This window comes from Lampetra fluviatilis, chromosome 38 (assembly GCF_964198595.1).
Source record: "Lampetra fluviatilis chromosome 38, kcLamFluv1.1, whole genome shotgun sequence".
NCBI classification, from domain to species: Eukaryota; Metazoa; Chordata; class Hyperoartia; order Petromyzontiformes; family Petromyzontidae; genus Lampetra; species Lampetra fluviatilis.
This window is the reverse complement of record NC_136312.1, coordinates 7,163,728-7,185,754: the sequence shown is the minus strand read 5'-3', so window position 1 is coordinate 7,185,754 and position 22,027 is coordinate 7,163,728. Positions and strand designations below refer to the sequence as shown.

General features: G+C 50.0%; 1 protein-coding gene across 5 annotated transcripts in view; it reads right to left on the bottom strand.

Moving 5' to 3' along the window:
* The window catches only part of LOC144945601 (IQ motif and SEC7 domain-containing protein 1-like), a 564,126-nt gene that overhangs the window by 138,360 nt on the left and 403,739 nt on the right, over nt 1-22,027 (bottom strand). The window contains exon 1 of one of the 5 annotated variants that reach the window (XM_078874107.1): nt 20,884-21,303. The exons of the other annotated variants lie outside the window; for them this stretch is intronic. Coding sequence (XP_078730233.1) covers nt 20,884-20,909 — 26 coding nt within the window. The 5' untranslated portion in view covers nt 20,910-21,303. Of the gene's footprint in view, nt 1-20,883; nt 21,304-22,027 lie in introns of those variants that run through there. 5 annotated transcript variants of the gene reach the window in all.

Genomic DNA, 22,027 nt, shown 5'->3' with positions numbered 1-22,027 from the left:
TACCCACATATTTTACTGGGATGGAGAGTTTGATCCTTGCTTCGTGAGTCCTGTAGAGCAAGGGGTCCCCAACCCCCGGGCCATGGACCAGTAGCGGTCCGTGGCCTGTTAGGAACCGGGCCGCACAACAGCAGGAGGTGAGAGCGGTGAGTCCGTGTGTGTACACACTCTACACACCGCGTAGTGGTGAGCGGTGAGTCCGTGTGTGTACACACTCTACACACCGCATAGTGGTGAGCGGTGAGTCCGTGTGTGTACACACTCTACACACCGCATAGTGGTGAGCGGTGAGTCCGTGCGTGTACACACTCTACACACCGCGTAGTGGTGAGCGGTGAGTCCGTGTGTGTACACACTCTACACACCGCATCGTGGTGAGCGGTGAGTCCGCGTGTGTACACACTCTACACACCGCATAGTGGTGAGCGGTGAGTCCGCGTGTGTACACACTCTACACACCGCGTAGTGGTGAGCGGTGAGTCCGTGCGTGTACACACTCTACACACCGCGTAGTGGTGAGCAGTGAGTCCGTGCGTGTACACACTCTACACACCGCGTAGTGGTGAGCGGTGAGTCCGTGTGTGTACACACTCTACACACCGCGTAGTGGTGAGCGGTGAGTCCGTGTGTGTACACACTCTACACACCGCATCGTGGTGAGCGGTGAGTCCGTGTGTGTACACACTCTACACACCGCATCGTGGTGAGCGGTGAGTCCGTGTGTGTACACACTCTACACACCGCATAGTGGTGAGCGGTGAGTCCGTGTGTGTACACGCTCTACACACCGCATCGTGGTGAGCGGTGAGTCCGTGTGTGTACACACTCTACACACCGCATAGTGGTGAGCGGTGAGTCCGTGTGTGTACACGCTCTACACACCGCATCGTGGTGAGCGGTGAGTCCGTGTGTGTACACACTCTACACACCGCATAGTGGTGAGCGGTGAGTCCGTGTGTGTACACACTCTACACACCGCATCGTGGTGAGCGGTGAGTCCGTGTGTGTACACGCTCTACACACCGCATCGTGGTGAGCGGTGAGTCCGTGTGTGTACACACTCTACACACCGCATAGTGGTGAGCGGTGAGTCTGTGTGTGTACACGCTCTACACACCGCATCGTGGTGAGCGGTGAGTCCGTGTGTGTACACACTCTGCACACCGCATCGTGGTGAGCGGTGAGTCCGCGTGTGTACACGCTCTACACACCGCATAGTGGTGAGCGGTGAGTCCGTGTGTGTACACACTCTACACACCGCATCGTGGTGAGCGGTGAGTCCGTGTGTGTACACACTCTACACACCGCATCGTGGTGAGCGGTGAGTCCGCGTGTGTACACACTCTACACACCGCATAGTGGTGAGCGGTGAGTCCGTGCGTGTACACACTCTACACACCGCATAGTGGTGAGCGGTGAGTCCGTGTGTGTACACACTCTACACACCGCGTAGTGGTGAGCGGTGAGTCCGTGTGTGTACACACTCTACACACCGCGTAGTGGTGAGCGGTGAGTCCGTGCGTGTACACACTCTACACACCGCGTAGTGGTGAGCGGTGAGTCCGTGCGTGTACACACTCTACACACCGCGTAGTGGTGAGCGGTGAGTCCGTGTGTGTACACACTCTACACACCGCGTAGTGGTGAGCGGTGAGTCCGTGTGTGTACACACTCTACACACCGCGTAGTGGTGAGCGGTGAGTCCGTGTGTGTACACACTCTACACACCGCATCGTGGTGAGCGGTGAGTCCGTGTGTGTACACACTCTACACACCGCATCGTGGTGAGCGGTGAGTCCGTGTGTGTACACACTCTACACACCGCATAGTGGTGAGCGGTGAGTCCGTGTGTGTACACGCTCTACACACCGCATCGTGGTGAGCGGTGAGTCCGTGTGTGTACACACTCTACACACCGCATAGTGGTGAGCGGTGAGTCCGTGTGTGTACACGCTCTACACACCGCATCGTGGTGAGCGGTGAGTCCGTGTGTGTACACACTCTACACACCGCATAGTGGTGAGCGGTGAGTCCGTGTGTGTACACACTCTACACACCGCATCGTGGTGAGCGGTGAGTCCGTGTGTGTACACGCTCTACACACCGCATCGTGGTGAGCGGTGAGTCCGTGTGTGTACACACTCTACACACCGCATAGTGGTGAGCGGTGAGTCCGTGTGTGTACACGCTCTACACACCGCATAGTGGTGAGCGGTGAGTCCGTGTGTGTACACGCTCTACACACCGCATCGTGGTGAGCGGTGAGTCCGTGTGTGTACACGCTCTACACACCGCATCGTGGTGAGCGGTGAGTCCGCGTGTGTACACACTCTACACACCGCATAGTGGTGAGCGGTGAGTCCGTGTGTGTACACACTCTACACACCGCATCGTGGTGAGCGGTGAGTCCGCGTGTGTACACACTCTACACACCGCATAGTGGTGAGCGGTGAGTCCGCGTGTGGCCCGCCCCCATTTTTTCTTTTTATTATTCACCACTTCCGTCCGCGCCTCTCTCCCGCACTGCGCACTCGTCTCAGTGTCACAGTGTTGCTGAGCCCACAAGCTGCTAACCCCGAGTAGCCAACATGAGTAAAATAAACAAACGTCGCTGGAGAGCTTCTTTGAAAAGGGGGAAAGACACAATGCCGAACGCCCCCTCCCCCGCCCCGGTCCGTGAAAAAATTGTCTTCCACGAAACCGGCCCCTGGTGCCAAAAAGTTTGGTCACCGCTGCTGTAGATCAATTCCCGTGCTGAGTCTGCCAGGAGCGCGGTGCAACGAACGGTTTGCGCGCATGCCCTGCGGGACCCCGACGGCCCAAGTTCGATTCCCGCTCACGGCCATCAAACAATTATATCTGAACCACGCATGGGCTTCCCCCGAGGCCGACTCAGCCTCAAATGGGGAGACAAAGGCGACCGAGGCGTGGTGTTGGCCACAGCCGCGCTCCCTCGCGTGGCGTGCGGCGGTCCTCATAGGTGCTCGCTAACAGCGCTTGCCCCAAGTCTGTTAAGCCTAGGCGGGGGGCATCTTTGTGTCTGCGGGAAGGGAAGATGTGTATGGGTATCACCCAGAGGTGGGACAAAGTCATTGTTATGCAAGTCCAAGTCGAGTCGCAAGTCATCAAATTCATGACTCGAGTCTGACTCGAGTCCAAGTCACATGACTCGAGTCCACATCTCATAGGTGGGACAAAGTCATTGTTATGCAAGTCCAAGTCGAGTCGCAAGTCATCAAATTCATGACTCGAGTCTGACTCGAGTCCAAGTCACATGACTCGAGTCCACACCTCTGGTATCACCCCACCCCCCCAATGGGGAATAAACAACAGAACCCGTCTGTCCCGTGTTGTTATTGCACGAGCCACACTGCCTCCTACTGGGAACAGAAGCAAACAAAACACACATCACAAATGTCTCTCTTGGTGCTGTACAAGATAAATGATCTTGACTTCAAGCTTTCGTGACTGCAGGAATTCACATTCTTTGGGTATTTTGGTAGAGTCACGTAGATAGGTTGAAAGAAAATAACAAAAACAAATGAAGAAGAAACAAACCTATCTACGTGACTTTACCGAAAGACCCAAAGAATAAGATAAATTATGATGCAATTTGTTTCCGTTAAAAACAAATTTCACTGAGAAAGGTTTCTTTGCGTGTGTGTATTTTATTTTCAAATGCTGTTTCGCTTTGAAAGTTTTGGTTTGGAAGGAATTTTTCGTTTTACATTTATTTTTATTATTATTATTATTATTATTATTTATTTTTAAATAAAAATTATCCCCTTGCCTTTTATTTTAATTTGGTTTTGTTAAAAAAACAACGCAGACCCAGCGGAGGTTAAAATTGTGCGCGTGCGCGATATCCATAAACAACAAGGAGCACAATTAGTGGGAGTTATGAATTACCACTATTAATTTTTATTTTATAGAAATGTGTCCCTTTACGGATGACAAATGAATGTGCAGGCGAGAGGCAATGTGTCTCATTTTGCATAACAGCCACAGGCGGCAGGCGACTGCATGAGCAGAGACTGATATTGGATGGCAGCAGGCATGGGAACACTCTTGCTAACGGTGCAAAATCAACATCCATGTCTGTTTACAAAACTACGTTCCGTTGCATCGACGTTACAATTGCGCTGCTCTGCTCCGTGAAATTGGAACTATCTCAGTTTTGCATTCTCTATCTTGAGTGTGCTGTGTGTTGTCTTGCGAGGGGCAAGATATTGATCATCTTATTCTATTGCTGTTGTCTTGTACAGCGTTGTGTTTTGCATGAACGAAGCTATATATACATTCATTGTTATCATCATCATCATCTCCTGTCTCTGCCTGCTCCTTCCTTCAGAAGTTTCTAGAGGTGCACAGAGACAGTTGGAAGCACATCATTTCACACGTGGATCATGATGCTCAGGGTTGCCAACTCTGACCGGGAGATGTTTTTTGAAATTAATTATTTTATTTTTAAATATCCTTTTGAAATCTCCCGGCTTGCTTTCAACAGTCACCGCGGATATCGGTGCCAATTCAGAGACTCCCGGCAAATCCGGGATTGTTGGCAACCGCTCGCCATGCTGACAGTATGCAGGCTCCATTTTGGGTTGGCTTCAGAATGATTACGTCACAAGGGTGATTGGGCTGCCCCCCCCCCCACAAAGGAGGAACTACGGCTTGATAATTAATTCACTATGTAACACGATTTTTGTTCCTGGGTAGTAAGTGTTATTTACTAATTGCTTATGCCTCAAAAGTACAGAAAATGGCTGTTATACCCCACAAACTTTGCTTTCGTAACCAGGACTTTACGTGAAGGAAAGACACAAATGCACACCACGTTTTCCCATTGAAAATAGGTACATTCCAAAATATCGCGTGCCGTTTCCGTCCGAACAGGTGCTTCACGAACAGTACTTGCCCCGAACGTCAGTGAAGGCTATACGGGGGATCTTTGTCTGTGCGCCAATCTGTGCGTCCGTGCGTGTGTTGAGCGGTGCTCTCAGGGATTAGCTATAGTATGCTATACGAACATTGCTCACTGGGGAAGCACTAAAGGAAGCTCAGGAGGGCCGTCTACATTTGTTGCTGAAAGCTTGAAACTTTCCCCTTCATGGGTTCTGCTGTAATTTGCTTTTCTCCCACGTGTAAACGCTCAATGAATTGACGGGCACTTGCTTCATGTATAGGAGAACCGCAGAGCTTGGGCAATTGGTTGTGCAGCCTCATCGTCTGGCTGGCGTTCCCCGGCTAATTGGTGGTGTCGGCTCATCATCGGGCTGCCGTTCGCGGATATTTGGTGGAGCCAACTTATCGTCTGGCTGGCGTTCCGCGGCTAATTGGTAGTGCTGGCCTCATCATCTGGCTGGCGTTCCTGCTCGTCTATGTTTCCTCATGGTGTCCCTGAGTTATTTTCTCCCTCTCTCTCCGAGAGCGAGTGGATACCGTGTGGCATTGGCGTCGAAGTGTTGTTACACGTCGTCGGAATGATTATTTTTTTTAGTGTAAATATTTGCAGTCGTAATGCGATTTAATGTCAGGCCTTTCCAAAAATCCCAAAAACTGAATTAAAGGTCTCACGACGTTTCGATTGCTTGTTGCAATCGAAACGTCATGAGAATTGTATTGTTTTATATTTTTATTATTTTATTATTTCCCTTCTACGTGACTTTACCGAAAGAACCAAGAATATATATACACCTAGTCGTTCATAAAAGTTGAAGGCGGTACAGTACTATGGTAATAGAGCAAGTGCAGAATCACTGAACCGGAATTGAACTCGCGTCCGCTCGGCTCACAGTGCGAAGTCGCAAAACCGACACCGCTCCCACTGCACACTTTACACACAGCACGTGCTCGTCATTTGTTTCGGTTAAACACTTCGTCTGCTTACAAGAACGTTATCTCTTGGCACTCATTAGAAAGCCCCCCCCACCAACGCAATTAGGCTAAAACCACACGTTACACGCAAGTGTTTCCGTCACACAAAAAAAAACAAATTGACATCTCGGACAATGTACAAACGCGTTGCGTAAATAACCCGACTCGAGTAACAGTTTGCATTTCGGATTCACCGCGTCTCCTCGTGACGATTTTGCCGGCTCTGGCCGGCGTTAGGTATTATCTCTGGCTCCAGCAGCTGACGCTGAAGAAGCACCTCATTTGTTTGAGGGTGTGAGGGGGGGCTGGATGGAGCAACGGGGGGGGGGGTGTGGTTGGTGCTGTCCTCGTAATTACAGTGGCCTCGCTTGAGGCGGAGTGAGCGGGGACACGGCCGCTTGAGTTATTCTGATCCCCGTGGCGAGAGGAAGAAAGAGAGCGAGCGAGCGAAAAGCGAGAGCTCTAATTAAGGCCAAACGGCCCGAACGCTCTCGCTAATCTGGGCCATTTTTCCACTCTCGTTCTGCCCGGGAGCTCGGTTTCGCTCACCACAAATGCCTTTCTTCTCAACGCCCGAACGCAGGCTTGATGAGGGTTCATGGAATACAGTAGGGCAAATAAACACATTACTTGGTGGCCATGCTGCTTGCTGCTGCTAATGCTGCGTTTTCAGTGTTGAACAAACAACAACAACAATAACTCGAAATATTCGTCAATTACACTGAAAAACAAACATTTCAAGATTGCAGTGATTCTTTTTTCAAATCCATCATACTCTTGCCCCTGTCTACATACGTTTCCCTCTCATCTCACTCTACTCCCCGCCACGTACTCTCCTATCTCTGCCCTCTCATCTCACTCTACTCCCCTCCACGCACTCTCCTACCTCTCTCCTCTCATCTCACTCTACTCCCCTCTACGCACTCTCCTACCTCTCCCCTCTCATCTCACTCTACTCCCCTCCACGCACTCTCCTACCTCTCCCCTCTCATCTCACTCTACTCTCTCATCTCACTCTCCTGCCTCTCCCCTCTCATCTCACTCTACTCCCCTCCACGCACTCTCCTACCTCTCATCTCACTCCACTCCCCTCCACGCACTCTCCTACCTCTCATCTCACTCCACTCCCCTCCACGCACTCTCCTACCTCTCATCTCACTCCACTCCCCTCCACGCACTCTCCTACCTCTCATCTCACTCCACTCCCCTCCACGCACTCTCCTACCTCTCATCTCACTCCACTCCCCTCCACGCACTCTCCTACATCTACTCTCTCATCTCACTATATTCCGCCGGCAGAACCTCTTACAAAGGCCACAGTTAACCTTCATTCCATGGGAGGTCGCTCCTTCTCGCCTTCTGCTACCGCTGTCTGGAATTCTCTTCCATGTGAAATCCGTGCTATTAAGACTCTGCTCCTGTTCACGTCAAGACTTAATAATTAATTCGTTTGATGTGCATGGAGCTTAAATGTCTTCATTTTAATTGCTTCACGTTCGTGTGAAGCTTCTGTAGATGGGGTAGACTTTCGGCGCTATAATGAATGTAAATTGCCTTGCAGAACGAGCGGCTCGCAATTGCCAAGATTGTGAGTGCAAGGGATTAATTCATCCCATCATCGTATCTGTGGTCGATAAGATGAGTACCACTTTGCAGGGAAGTCAAGCGTTGTCATCCTGTAGGCAAGACATTCACCCCGGTCATAGCAACGTGGAATTTCCACCAATGGCTTATCGGGCTGTGAACGGGCCTATGAGTACCGGTGAAGCAAATCCCTTTGACTCTTCGTTTACATTTGTTTACTTTTGTGCAATAACGCCAGGGAAATAGGGCTGCCCGCTCGACCACGTGGTGTGGGTGGGTGGAGGGGTGGCAGGCGGCTTCGGGGGGGGGGTGGTGGAGCGCTCTCGGGTGGGGCCGTCCCGCGTGACCGAGCGAGCGCGCGCGCGCGGGCGCGGTCGGGTGCGCGCGCGCGGGACCCGTGATCGCGCGGACGAAGGGGGGGGGGGCGCGAGCCGGGAGAGACGAATGAGATCGGAATGTAAGACGACAGGCGAAGCGCGCGCGCGGAGGCAAACTCTGACGCACGCGCACGCACGCGCGCGCGCACGGACACGCGCACGAGCGCGCGCGCGGCATCGGCGGTATCGGCAGCAGCAGCAGGAGCGACCTGCGTTACGCCACAACGCTCGCTTCGTCTCATTCGCGCCATGCAGATCGCAATCGAGCGGACACAATTACGCTGATTTAGAATAAATAAATAAAGCCATTGTTGTATTCGCGTGAGCAATGCAGCGGTAATATAGCGACGGTTTTTTTTTTCGGGGAGGAACGTGATCAGATAATGTGTTGGCAGGGTTTTCTGTGGTTTTAGAGAAGTAGAAAGCTGCTTCAGCATCTCATGATCATCATGGTAATTGAATAACAACAACATCCCAGACGCAATGCAGGCTTTGAACCAGCGATTTGCGGTTAAACGCAAAATAAACAAATGCAACGTCCAACGCTTGGGCATAGTTTATATACCGGAGTAAAGAAAGTGAATTATTGCGCAAACGAGCATTGAAGCATCGCTACTCATATCCTGTTAACAGCCCTCAGTCAGTGGTGGAAATTCCACATTACCATGGCAGGGACGAGCGTAAACCAAATGACAACCACTGTTGACTTCTCCACAAAGTGAGACTCATTTCACCAACTCTGGTGGGATAATGGGGCTTAGTCAACCCCCAAAGCAGGATATGAACGTCGCAATCTTCCAGCTGCTCAACCGTTGTGTCGTCTGGCTGGTCTAAAGCATAAATTATAAGTTGGCGACGCACACATCTCGAATCGTGCACGACGACTCCTCATTCCGCCGCTTCTCTCCCTCTCGCCGGAGTCACAACGCATTTAAGATTCTCTCCATTTGCGCAATTCCCGATCGATGGCCGGGGTTGTGCAATTTAAGCCGAGGCACGTGGGGGAATTAACAAAACGGTGTTCCACAAATCCTGCATCACCCTCTCCAATCGAACCGGGCACATTATATGCCCATGCGACTAAAGGGGGGGGGGGGAGAATACGAAATTATTACGATTATTGCGGCGCTTATTTAATTACGAAAGCCCGACTGATTCTCAAGACTTACTTTATATTTTAATTTAATCACATATTTCAGGAGGGTCCTTGCCAATTGTTCGCAATAGGAGGCGATGTTGTGACGCGCAATCCCAAATGAGTAATTCGCACGTTCACGTTTCCATCGCTTTTGGCCAACAACAGTCAACACTGGATGTTGTGCGAGCTATGGGGTGACACCCGGAGCAAAAACCTATTTAACAAAAACCTCATTAAAAACCCAATGATAAAACCCATTTAAGGGAATCCACCATTCAGACTCGGGCACCTTTCTTCCACGAAGAAAGGTGCCCGAGTCTGGAAATGAACCCAGCCCATTTTTGCTGCGAGGCACACGCGTTACACCGCTGTACTTATCAGACGTGGTTCGGCCTCCCTTGTGGCTTTACTGAGCAGCTTTACTGGGCGAGGGGGCACGCGACCCATACGACCGACGGAGCGAAGTGTTCTTCATTGCAAGGCCCCGTGGGTCTCTGGCAGCCTCTGGTGGTCTATCGTGCGGCCTCCGACAAGTGCCGGATTATCGTAGGAGCACGAGTAGCTGCATATGCTACGGGCAACGCACTTTCAAGGGCCCCGCGCTAAATGCTTTCAAGCTATCAATTCCGGTTCAGTGATTCTGCACTTGCTCTATTGCTATAGTACTATACCGCCTTCAACCTTTACGAACGACTGGGTGTTTATGGCTCGCGATTTGTCGTACGGGAGAATACAGAGTCGGGGGACGGCAAAAAGACCCAACGCAGACACAGAAGAACCGGTTCAGTGATTCTGCACTTGCTCTATTACCATAGTACTATACCGCCTTCAACCTTTACGAACGACTGGGTGTTTATGGCTCGCGATATGTCGTACGGGAGAATACAGAGTAGGGGGACGGCAAAAAGACCCAACGCAGATACAGAAGAACCATTGACAAACTCTACGGTTGGAAACAAAACAAAAATCCCAATCTTAATAGTGAGGAATCATATTAGAAGGTAATCGGTGTGTTGGCTGACGTTAAACAAACAAACAAAACGCAATTCGGCTCATGGTGGAGCTGGTTGCCCCGCTCACCGCAGCCTAAAGCTACGGTGCCCCACCGCGTCCCCGTTCATCTACACTCGTGGGTGGCTACCCGAGTACCAATTAAATCAAGAAACACTGGCACATTCCTGGCTGCTGTTTGTATGATTATTTATTTCCCCTCCACCCAAAAGTCCCAAGGGGTGGGGGGGGGGTTGTCTGAACCCTCTTGTATGATCCATAGGCTATTAAAATTCCCAGATAATGGTATTCCCCGAGTAATCCTTTAAGACGTGCGATACATACTTATATGGAGCAGGACTTGATTTATTAACAAGGACGCTGTATATGTTCGGGTCGGGGTCTATTTAGAGTATTACAAAAAAATAGCCCATTCGTTGAATAACCAAATCGTGTGTGTGTGTGTGGGGAGCGGTGGTGTAGCAGTTGGCGCGCTGCGTTACGAACCCGGCGATCTGAGTTCGATTCCCAATCACAGTGATAGCGATTATCTGGGCCTCCCCTAACTCGACTCAGCCTCAAATGAACACCTGGTGCGGTGTGTAGTAAACATCGTCACTGGGGAGACAAAGGCGGCCGGGCGTGATGCTGGCCACCCACCCCCTCGTGTGCCGTGCCGGCCTTCATAGGTGCTACTCGCTAACAGCACTTGCCCCAACAGTCTGTTGAAAGCTTACACGGGCAATCTTTTGTCGGGCCACAGAGGCATCTCTCTCCGTGCCTTGATCTCACATTATGCATGCAGACGAACAAATTGCACGGGGAATGAAGCACCTCAACGCACGGCGTGGATAAGGGGGCGCACGGGGCAGATAGCAGCTCGGCTGACAATTTGCATCTGCACCGGCGAATCCGGCGAGTAACTGAGTCGGTATGAGTGAAAGAGCCACGTGAATCGATGGGAAGTGAATCGGTGAGTGTAGTGAGTGGGTGAATGGGTGAGCGAAAGAGCATGCGAGTGGGTGAAAGGGTGAATGGGTGAAATGGGTGAAATGGGTGGGAGGGTGAGACGGTGAGCGGCTGAGCAGGTGAGCACGTAAGAAGGAAGACGTGCACAAACATTAAAAAACGTGCCCTTGATATTGTTTAGAATATTTGGCTGCTATGAATGTCCACGTGATGAGCCACATCGTCGAGTTATCATTTGTGGCCAGGTCGCTTCGAAAAAATACGCTAATAGCTCAGTGGGCTTCACCTGGTAAAATAATAAGTTTCAGTTTGTTCGTGTAATTTGTTTACCTTTCCTCCACTTTGCACTTGTACCGTGTGTTTGTGCTGTTTGTTGTTGACATTTTCTGACCCACCCCCCTGCTGGACATTCGTGAAAAAAAGAGCTTCATAGCGCATCGGATTCCTCCAGAATAAATCAAGGTTGCGTTTTTGAATGGGTGAGTGAGTCTAAGAGCAGGTGAGTGTCAGAGCAGGTGAATGTAAGAGCAGGTGAGTGTCAGAGCAGGTGAGTGTAAGAGCAGGTGAGTGTCAGAGCAGGTGAGTGTCAGAGCAGGTGAGTGTAAGAGCAGGTGAGTGTCAGAGCAGGTGAGTGTCAGAGCAGGTGAGTGTCAGAGCAGGTGAGTGTAAGAGCAGGTGAGTGTAAGAGCAGGTGAGTGTCAGAGCAGGTGAGTGTAAGAGCAGGTGAGTGTAAGAGCAGGTGAGTGTCAGAGCAGGTGAGTGACAGAGTAGGTGAGTGTAAGAGCAGGTGAGTGTCAGAGCAGGTGAGTGTAAGAGCAGGTGAGTGTAAGAGCAGGTGAGTGACAGAGCAGGTGAGTGTCAGAGCAGGTGAGTGTAAGAGCAGGTGAGTGTAAGAGCAGGTGAGTGTCAGAGCAGGTGAGTGACAGAGCAGGTGAGTGTAAGAGCAGGTGAGTGTCAGAGCAGGTGAGTGTCAGAGCAGGTGAGTGTAAGAGCAGGTGAGTGTAAGAGCAGGTGAGTGTCAGAGCAGGTGAGTGTCAGAGCAGGTGAGTGTAAGAGCAGGTGAGTGTAAGAGCAGGTGAGTGTCAGAGCAGGTGAGTGTCAGAGCATGTGAGTGTAAGAGCAGGTGAGTGTAAGAGCAGGTGAGTGTCAGAGCAGGTGAGTGTAAGAGCAGGTGAGTGTCAGAGCAGGTGAGTGTAAGAGCAGGTGAGTGTCAGAGCAGGTGAGTGTAAGAGCAGGTGAGTGTCAGAGCAGGTGAGTGTAAGAGCAGGTGAGTGTCAGAGCAGGTGAGTGTCAGAGCAGGTGAGTGTCAGAGCAGGTGAGTGTAAGAGCAGGTGAGTGTCAGAGCAGGTGAGTGTAAGAGCAGGTGAGTGTCAGAGCAGGTGAGTGTAAGAGCAGGTGAGTGTAAGAGCAGGTGAGTGTCAGAGCAGGTGACTGTCAGAGCAGGTGAGTGTCAGAGCATGTGAGTGTAAGAGCAGGTGAGTGTAAGAGCAGGTGAGTGTCAGAGCAGGTGAGTGTAAGAGCAGGTGAGTGTCAGAGCAGGTGAGTGTAAGAGCAGGTGAGTGTCAGAGCAGGTGAGTGTAAGAGCAGGTGAGTGTCAGAGCAGGTGAGTGTAAGAGCAGGTGAGTGTCAGAGCAGGTGAGTGTAAGAGCAGGTGAGTGTCAGAGCAGGTGAGTGTCAGAGCAGGTGAGTGTCAGAGCAGGTGAGTGTAAGAGCAGGTGAGTGTAAGAGCAGGTGAGTGTCAGAGCAGGTGAGTGTCAGAGCAGGTGAGTGTCAGAGCAGGTGAGTGTCAGAGCAGGTGAGTGTAAGAGCAGGTGAGGGTACGAGCAGGTGAGTGTCAGAGCAGGTGAGAAGGAAAGACGCGCGCATTGATTAAAAACGAGGGGACATTCGAGTCGTCCGACCAAAGAGGAGGATGATGAGACGGGATCCGTGTCGAACACACGTGGCTGTAAGCCCCACGCCGCCCCGCAGGTTAATACTCCTCCCCGAGGCAGGACAAGCGTCAGCTCGCGCTGTGAGGACTCCCGTGGGAGTGGTGGGTGGTGGGAGGGTGGAGGGCTCTGGCACAATCGCACAGGCGAGCCACGGCAGCCAGTAAAGACCCCCCCCCCCCCAACACAGCCGAACGACCTCCTCCGCCCGCCTCTCGTTTGCTGTCGAGCTGACGTTCAGTAGCGAGAGGGGGGGGGGGGGCTGTCGCTGGCTCGTGTGGAAAGTGCGAAACGGTGGCGAGATGTTAACTCCCTCGCCTGGTGTACAAGGAGGTTGTGCGTTCGATCCGCGACCCTGACGCCTGTTGTATATTTGGAGTTTGCGTGCCTCTCTCTCTCTCACTCTCTCTGTCTTCCCGTGGTCGCGTGGCATTTTCTCCGGGTCTTCTGTTTTTTTGCGTCCACGTTTAGAAGCAGCATCACGCGGTCAGAGTGTTTGGCTGCTCTAAATTTCTCACGTGATGAAAGCCGCTTCGTTGCGCCGTCAATTCTGATGGCCAGGTCGCTTCTGAAAAAAAGCTTTTTTGCTCAGTGGGCCTTACCTGGTTAAAAGTAAAAGTTTGGTTTTATTTTATTTTCGCTGGTGTCACTCGATATTTGTTGTAACGTCCTGACCCTGTTGCACCAGATGAGACATCTGTGAAAAAAATATCTTTGTAGCTGATCGGATTCATCCTCCAGTAGCAATAAATATTCTGATAATTTGTGCAGTAAATTTGAATAAAATCATGTCCTGCCTATTGGTTACATTTTCAACCAATGCGTTGGGTTTGTTGTTGTTGTTGTTCTCCATGTCGTTGTCAACGCTTGCGCACCACTGCCAACGCAGTCTTATCAAATGTTGTCTCAGAGCCGCTCTCTGCCAGCCAGGGTCCTGATTCTAAAAGAGCTTAGCCCTTCAAGTGATAATACATCTTCTTCTTCTAATAATAATGATTCATAATATAACGAGCAGAGAACCCGTCGTTCCGCAACGGGAAACAGGAGACTACTTTTCATTGTCATGCTCTTCTCACAACCACCATGGACGCAGAGCACCAATCTGCTTTAAATAAAATATAATAATAAAATGCCAAGATAATATGTATTAACACGTCGGCTTTCGCGACCAATATCATCCATAAGAGGTTTTTTTGGGGGTGAGATCGCGTAAATATATAAATGTGTTGTTAAAACCCGCCACCACCCGACACAGCCAACTAGTAAGGGTTGTCACGTTAACAGAACGTGGCCAATTAGTCACTAGTAAAGCACTAGTGTATAGTGTAGTGTATTGTAGTGTAGTGTATAGTGTAGTGTATAGTGTAGTGTATAGTAGTGTAGTGTATAGTAGTGTAGTGTATAGTGTAGTGTATAGTGTAGTGTATAGTGTAGTGTAGTATACTAGGACAGCACTAGTGCATAATGTAGTGTATTGTGTATAGTAGTGTATAGTGTAGTATACTGTATAGTGTAGGGTATCGTGTAGTGTATAGTAATATATTTCATAGTGTAGTGTATAGTGTAGTGTATAGTAGTGTCGTATATAGTGTAGTGTATAGTAGTGTATAGTGTAGTGTATAGTAGTGGAGTGTATAGTGTAGTGTATAGTAGTGTATAGTGTAGTGTATAGTGTAGTGTATAGTAGTGTAGTGTATCGTGTAGTGTATAGTAGTATATTTCATAGTGTAGTGTATAGTGTAGTGTATAGTAGTGTCGTATATAGTGTAGTATACTAGTACAGCACACCGGTGTGTTGGAGAGCCAAGCCACAACATTTACAATCTGAGTACGACGTTTCGCCAGTAATTACAGCTATCTTCATCAAACCTCTATTATAATATGTATTGTGAGTTTTTTAAACATATTTTCTCGAGGATTTAAAATAGCATTCTGGTCAATGAATTACGTGAATAGGATTTCAAATAAACTGCGTCATTCTTCCGTATTTGTTACTCCCATCTCTTTGGTGTCGTTATCTAAAATTGTTGTTGTTGTGGTTATTACGCGTATTTTTCCCAACGTCTTCTTGTGCCAATTCAAATCAATTTTATTTGTCCCATTTATCAGGTTACCCGGCGAGTTACAGAGGCAACGGCCCCGCATCCATTAACAGTAGAGTTATTGTTCAACTGAAACTATAAAAAATATATAAACGATTCTTATTTTAGCAGGTAAGGCCCACTGAGCTGTATAGCTCTTTTTTCAGAAGCGACCTGGCCACAAATGATAGCCCAATGAAGTGGCTTATTACGTGGAATTTTATAGCAGGCAAACACTCTCCTCTAAACACGCCTTTCTCAATGTAGAGTGAAAAACCGGAGGACCCGGAGAAAAATCCACGCGACCACGGGGAAAGAGAGAGAATGAGAGAGACACGCATACTTCAAAAAAACAACAGGCGTCGTCAGGGTCAGAATCGAACCCATGTCCTCCTGCACACCAGGCAAGGGGAGAGGAACCCAACCAGCAGCCAGCCAGGAAACTCGAAGCATCGATTGGTTTTAATATAAGTATGATGATTATTTGGATGCTTCCATGGTGCATTGGTTATCGCACTGGGCTTGCACTCCAGAGTTCGCTAGTTCAATTTAATCTTCCGGTACGGTCGTTAAAAAACGGCGGGGCCGTTCTTAAATATCCCCCAACCACCTCTGCAAGCCTAGAAGTACAAATGGATACAACCGCGGGTAGTAGATTGGCAGTTTAACACGTGTAGGCTTTCGCAACCGATATTATTCATAATAAACGTTTTTGGGTTAGATCGCGTTATTTATAAATGTGTTGTAACCCTCCACCACCCGACACGGGCTAGACAGTAAAAAAAGTGTCACGTTTACAAAAAACAAATAGTTCACCACTTTAGCCCACCGGTGTGTTGAAGAGTGAATCAACATCATTTACAGTTTTTGAGTACGACGTTTCGCTCGTAATTACATCATCCAGCATCATCGGGCAATTTGCCAGAATGGTGAAGCCCTCCACTTGCTCCCGGTCTTAAATAGAGCAGCAGCACGGTGACGTCATCATTTAACCCAATCTGGTGCAGTGAGTATGAGTAGATTGCAGAGGTGGGACAAAGTCATTGTTATGCAAGTCCAAGTCGAGTCGCAAGTCATCAAATTCATGACTCGAGTCTGACTCGAGTCCAAGTCACATGACTCGAGTCCACATCTCATAGGTGGGACAAAGTCATTGTTATGCAAGTCCAAGTCGAGTCGCAAGTCATCAAATTCATGACTCGAGTCTGACTCGAGTCCAAGTCACATGACTCGAGTCCACACCTCTGGTAGATTGGCAGGTTGTGTGTGGTGTCGTAGCGTATGTATGCATGAACTTATTTCGCATTGTACGCGGCCGAACGACCGTGCTAATCGGAGCAAACGGTGGGGTCAAGTGTGGGTCCTCCCGCCTTTGCCAAGACGTCTGGTCGGCGTGGAAGAGTAGACCTAAGTACCTCTTAAAGGGTCTCTCTCTAGAGCTCCGTCGGGTGGAGACCCTTCTGCCAGCGGTGGCGTGAGTAAGGCATTGCCAGGCCCGCACCTTCACCTTTAATTTTCATTCTTCATTTGAATAAGAGTCACAAGTTTGGCCAATTATTTAAAAGGTTTTTTTTCCAGCGTGAGAGGAATGGGAAGCACCCAGAGGAAACACGAATTGGACAACAGCAGACCGTCTTCTTGGTTCTTTCGGTAATGTCACGTAGAAGGGAAGTAATAAAATAATAAAAATAAAACATAATAAAATAATTCTCACGACGTTTCGGCCACAACGCAAGCAGCCGTCCTCAGGTGAAGAGGACGGCTGCTTGCGTTGTGGCCGAAACGTCGTGAGAATTATTTTATTATGTTTTATTTCTATTATTTTATTACTTCCCTTCTACGTGACTTTACCGAAAGAACCAAGAAGATGAATCCCTGCAGTCACGAAAGCTTTAAATCGAAATTTAAGAGTCACACGTTTGGCCAATTATTTAAAAGGTTTTTTTTTTTCCAGCGTGAGAGGAATGGGAAGCACCCAGAGGAAAAACTAATTGGACAACAGCAGACCGCTCAAGTAAATGACAACTTAGGCCACACACCTACTTGTTCTACTGCCCCCTACAGGTCTCCTCGTAGCATTGCAAGTGGGTGTCTTGGAGGTCCATCCGCCACCACTCCAATTTGCAATGCAGGTATGCGCGCCATTGGACTCATACAAGTAACGATTCAAACACATTTTCGTTATTGTGGGAGCTACGTCGCATAAAAGTGAATTCCTGCTCAAACGACCAGTGAGGCTTTGGTTGCTCATCTTAAATAATAAAAACTAAACGATGTTGTACTTTACCAGGTAAGGCCCATTGAGCTATAGAGCTCATTTTCAGAAGCGACCTGGCCACAAATGATAGCTCAACGACGTGGCTTTTGTGGAAATGTATAGCAGCCAAATACTTTAAACGCACATTTCTAACTGTGGAGAGATAAACCGGAGGACCCGGAGAAAGATCCACGCAATCGCTGCGAGAGAGACATGCAAACTCCAAATATACAGGTGTCAGGGATCGGGATCGAACCCACGACCATCTTGTATACCTGGCGAGGTAGTTAACATCTCGCCACAGTGGCGCCGTGCAGATCCAGTGGTGGAATTCCCCACGTTCCAATGGCAGGGGACGAGTGTCATCAATTGGGACAGCCACTGTTGACTGCTCGACAAAGTGGCATTCGTTGTATCGATTCTGGAGGAGGGATGTGATGGTGCTGACTCAACTCTCCCAAGAGTCAGGATTCGCAATCGCAACCTTCCGATGGGCGGGGCCATCGTGCGTCGTGAGAAGCAATTTACGAGAGTGCACATTTTTATACGTGGGTTTCCACGTGCTTGCCCGCGATGCATTTCATTCGTTTTGTTTAATCAATCGTCTCGTGACTCGTGATTTATTTTTGGGGTGCACTTTAATACGCGGCAGCGATGCTCGCGCGCGCGCAACTAAGTGCCCCGCAAGAGGCCACTAAACGTCCAAAATCAGGCTTATTAGGGACCAACCTGCACAACTAACCTCGACTTATTCTGGGCTAGGGGCCCCCTCGGGAAGGTGGGGGGGGGGGACAAAAAACACCGACATATCCTCATAAAACACGGCGGCAGCTGACGCCGGTGACAAGCCCAATGCGTCAGCCGGGCCCTAGAAAGCAGCCACGGGGCACACGTTGTGGGGCTATTAACGAGACGCAAATTTAAGGAGCGTTTCACACAAATTTTTTTAATGGATGCGGCCCGCGCCCGGATTTACGACGAGGGCGCAAGTGGAATTTTCGGTGACCCGTCAAATGACTCCGGCTCAATATGAGCAAATGGGCAAAATGATGGAAATCAACATCAACGCCCGCGGGCTTTAATGAAGGGAGATGGGATTTGACCCAGCCAACCGGTGAAATGCGTTCCCTCGGCAGGCGAGCGAGATAATCGGTGGGACACCGGCCCGCTCGCAGTAATCGTGGCGTTTCCGCACGGCCGGCTCCGGGTTTCACGGCGATGTATGTGAGCTTCCGTGATGAGACGAAAGGCAAATCCACGAATAATGATTTTAGACTGTGAATTAAACTCAACAATCGTTTTCATTTTATTTTACCAGGTGAGGTCCACTGAGCTATATCGCCACAAATTCTAGCTCAACGAAGTGGCTTATCACGTGGACATTTGTAGCAGTCAAACACTGAACGCGTGATGTCCATTCTAAATGTGGAGGGAAAAACCGGAGGACCCGGAGAAAAAAAATCCACACGACCACGGATAGAGAGAGACAGGCAAACTCCAAAATATACAGGCGTAAGGGTCAGCATCGAACCCGCGACCTCCTGCACACCAGGCGAGGTAGTTAACATCTCGTCACCGCGGCTCCCCTTTACATGGGAGAGGCAACCGGAGTGCCCAGAGGAAACCTGCACGCGTACGAGAGAATAACACGAGCAAATAACATTCAGCACGAATAGGTGATCAACTCGCTTGACGCACTGTCAACTATCGGCAACCGTGCAACTGCGAGAGGGGTGCGGAGGTGTCACCCAGATCAATCACTGCGCGATACGCCAACCCCGCGTGCACAGTGCTGGACTATATGTGTGCGCCTTCCCAGACGACGCGAGCAGGAACAAAACCCGAGCTGAGTTACGGAGCCTGGCTGCCAGAGAGCGGCTCTGAGACAACACATTTGGTGAGACTGCGTTGGCAAGCGTGAACCAAACAACAGAAAAAACAACAACAACAGGACACAATAGTCGCACGTGACTTGCCGGGCAGTGTCTCTTCTTCGCTGCACATATTTGACTGCCCGGCGATGTCTTACTCTCTGGACATTCACCCAGTGTCGATGTCTATTAAATCGACGTATATATATGACTCGTGTTCTTTGTAGCGCGGTGTTATTGACACGCGCGTTTTGTTTTAGCTCTGAGAGACAGAGACCCTGCGCCCGAGCACAGACCCAGCGTCGTCAACACATGGGGCGCGGCAAAATAACATTTCCACAAAGACAAAGATCCTCCGTATATGAGAATAGGTTTTTTCCCCTTTTTTCTGGAAACAAAATAGGCGTTAAAATGTTAAAAGACAAAACTGAAACCTTTTACAAGGAATCAACGTGTTCTTCCGTTTAGCCTGAAGAGACTGTTGGGGCAAGTGCTGTTAGCGAGCACCTATGAAGGCCGGCACGGTACACGAGGGGGTGGGTGGCCAGCACACACATTCACATACAGGTGCGCTCATATGTGACACAAAGACAAAACTCCCCGTATAGCCTTAACAGACTGTAGGGGCAAGTGCTGTTAGCGAGCACCTATAAAGGCCGGCACGGCACACGAAGGGGTGGGTGGCCAACACCACGCCCGGCTGCATTTGTCTCCCTAGTGGCGATGTTTACACATCGCACCAGGTACTCATTTGAGGCTGAGTCGACCATATGTGACACACACACACACATACAAAGGACGTGCATACACATATACATACAAAGCTGTAGACTATTCATGCATGCACCATCTTCAATGTATATATGCTGGCAACAGAGTGGGGCAATTGGGGGGAAAAAAATCTAAAAGATGAGCGGCTGAGAATCAATGAAAGTTAGTGGCTCTTAATCTACTGCGACTTTACCCAGTGACGCAATATAACCCGTTCTCTGAAAACACACACACAACGAGAAAGATCTCCCGTGTAGCCTTTCACAGCCTACGGGGCAAAGTGCCGTTTAGCGAGCACGCGCGATGAACACAAACTCACTTTCACAAAACGCGCAGTGCTACGCAGCACTGTGATGCTATGAAGAAGCGCCGTTGCCCGAAACGTCGCTTGTTTGATATATTTCCGTTGAGGCCACGGTGTTATTGACGAATGTGCTGAGGTGTGTACATACACACATGCTGACTAAACCACACACACAGAGTGGTAGAGAATGTTTCCCACATTTTGGAGGGGGGAGGAAACTACAACTGATCACACTTTAATAATTATAGTCGAAATATAATTGGAATTGAATTCAAATGGTGGCGTATTTACTTAACGAATGACAATCACCATTCGCTTCATTGGGCAATATTTAAGCAAGACGCACGTAACCTGCAATTGAAACGCGCCTCTGATAACGTTGCGTAAAATAAGACGCGGCCTTTGACGCGGGCGCGCGCTGAATGATGCAAGCAGCAAACACACTGAGACGCAGAGACAACAACAACAACAACCATAACCGCAGCTCGCCACTAAGTGGCGGCGACGTCACCACGACGCTCGTGCCAGGCTAGGTGCACCTCGAGGCGCACGCACGCACACACACGCGCGCGCGCACACAGCTTACTCTCGCGATATCAACACATTAAAAAACAACAACAACAACAACAACGTGTCTCTTCGCAAGGTCATTGAACGTCACAAGGTCACGTCACAATCGCAATGTTACTCACAACAACAACAACAATCCGGAGCACATCGCCGTCAAACTTACTGATATCTCCAGCCCCCAAAATCCATGGAGCACGTTTTATGGGAGGTGGGGGGAGGAGGAGGAGGAAGGAGGGGTGGTTATTTTCTGTCGCTACTTTCCAAGCACGGAATCTCACTCGCGAATTAATCTTATTCGCTCCGCTCCCCACGGCTTACAAATCGTGGCTAAGGTGGCATCCGCCAGAGGCGAGCGAGACGCCAGCAAAGCGCAGCTCGTTCTCTCTGTTTCTCTCCCGCGTTCTCTCTCCTCTCGCTCGCTCGCTCTCTCCTGCGGCCGCAGCTCCTCTCTCTGCCCTCGCCGGGAGGAGCAGGTGGGGTGGGGGATGGAGAGAGAAGATTCAAGCGACTTCGGCTGCTCGATTCCTCGGATGCCGTGACGCTCCTCCCTCGCTTCCCACCGTTCCAATCGCGCTCGCGTACGTCTGCGAACGCGCGCCACACCAATTTCACTGACCCCCCCCCCCCCCCGATGCTTCCCACTCCCCTCCACCGGCTCCCCCCTCCTTCCCACTCCCCCACCCCTCCCCTTCACCCTCCCCACCCACCCAACCTTTCGCTCCGTGCTGCTTTCCCATCCGTGCCCTTATCTATTCACAGCCTCTCGCGCCCCCCCCCACACATTCACTCCGTAAACCTCCATCAGTCTAACACCAGCCAAACGTAATTAGTTATAGTAGACGTCATGTAAGCCTTGCACACGCTGTTGGGGCCGGGAGCTGTTAGGGAGTATCTCAGGTGAACACGTGTAGGCTTTCGCGACCAATATTATTCGTAATGAAGGTTTTTTTTTGTTTGGGTTAGATCGCGTAAGTATCAATGTGTCGTGAACCCTCCACCACCCGACACTTAAAACAACCCGCCAGCGAGTGACTCCTTCAGTACCTGGTTTGTCCAGAAGGGGTTGGCCAGCACCCCACGCGCGGCCACCTTTGTCTCTCCTTTACACGCCACACGAGGAACTCACTTCGAGGACCCGTTCCGATATTTGTCACCGATGTTAACTGCGAACATGAGTCGTGCTTGGGTCGTCGCAGGGTTCATAGCGCACTGCGCTAACCACTGCACTACCGCTCCCCATACACACACACACACACGTTTACACACAAAGACAAAGATCCCCCGTATAGCCTAAACAGACTGTAGGG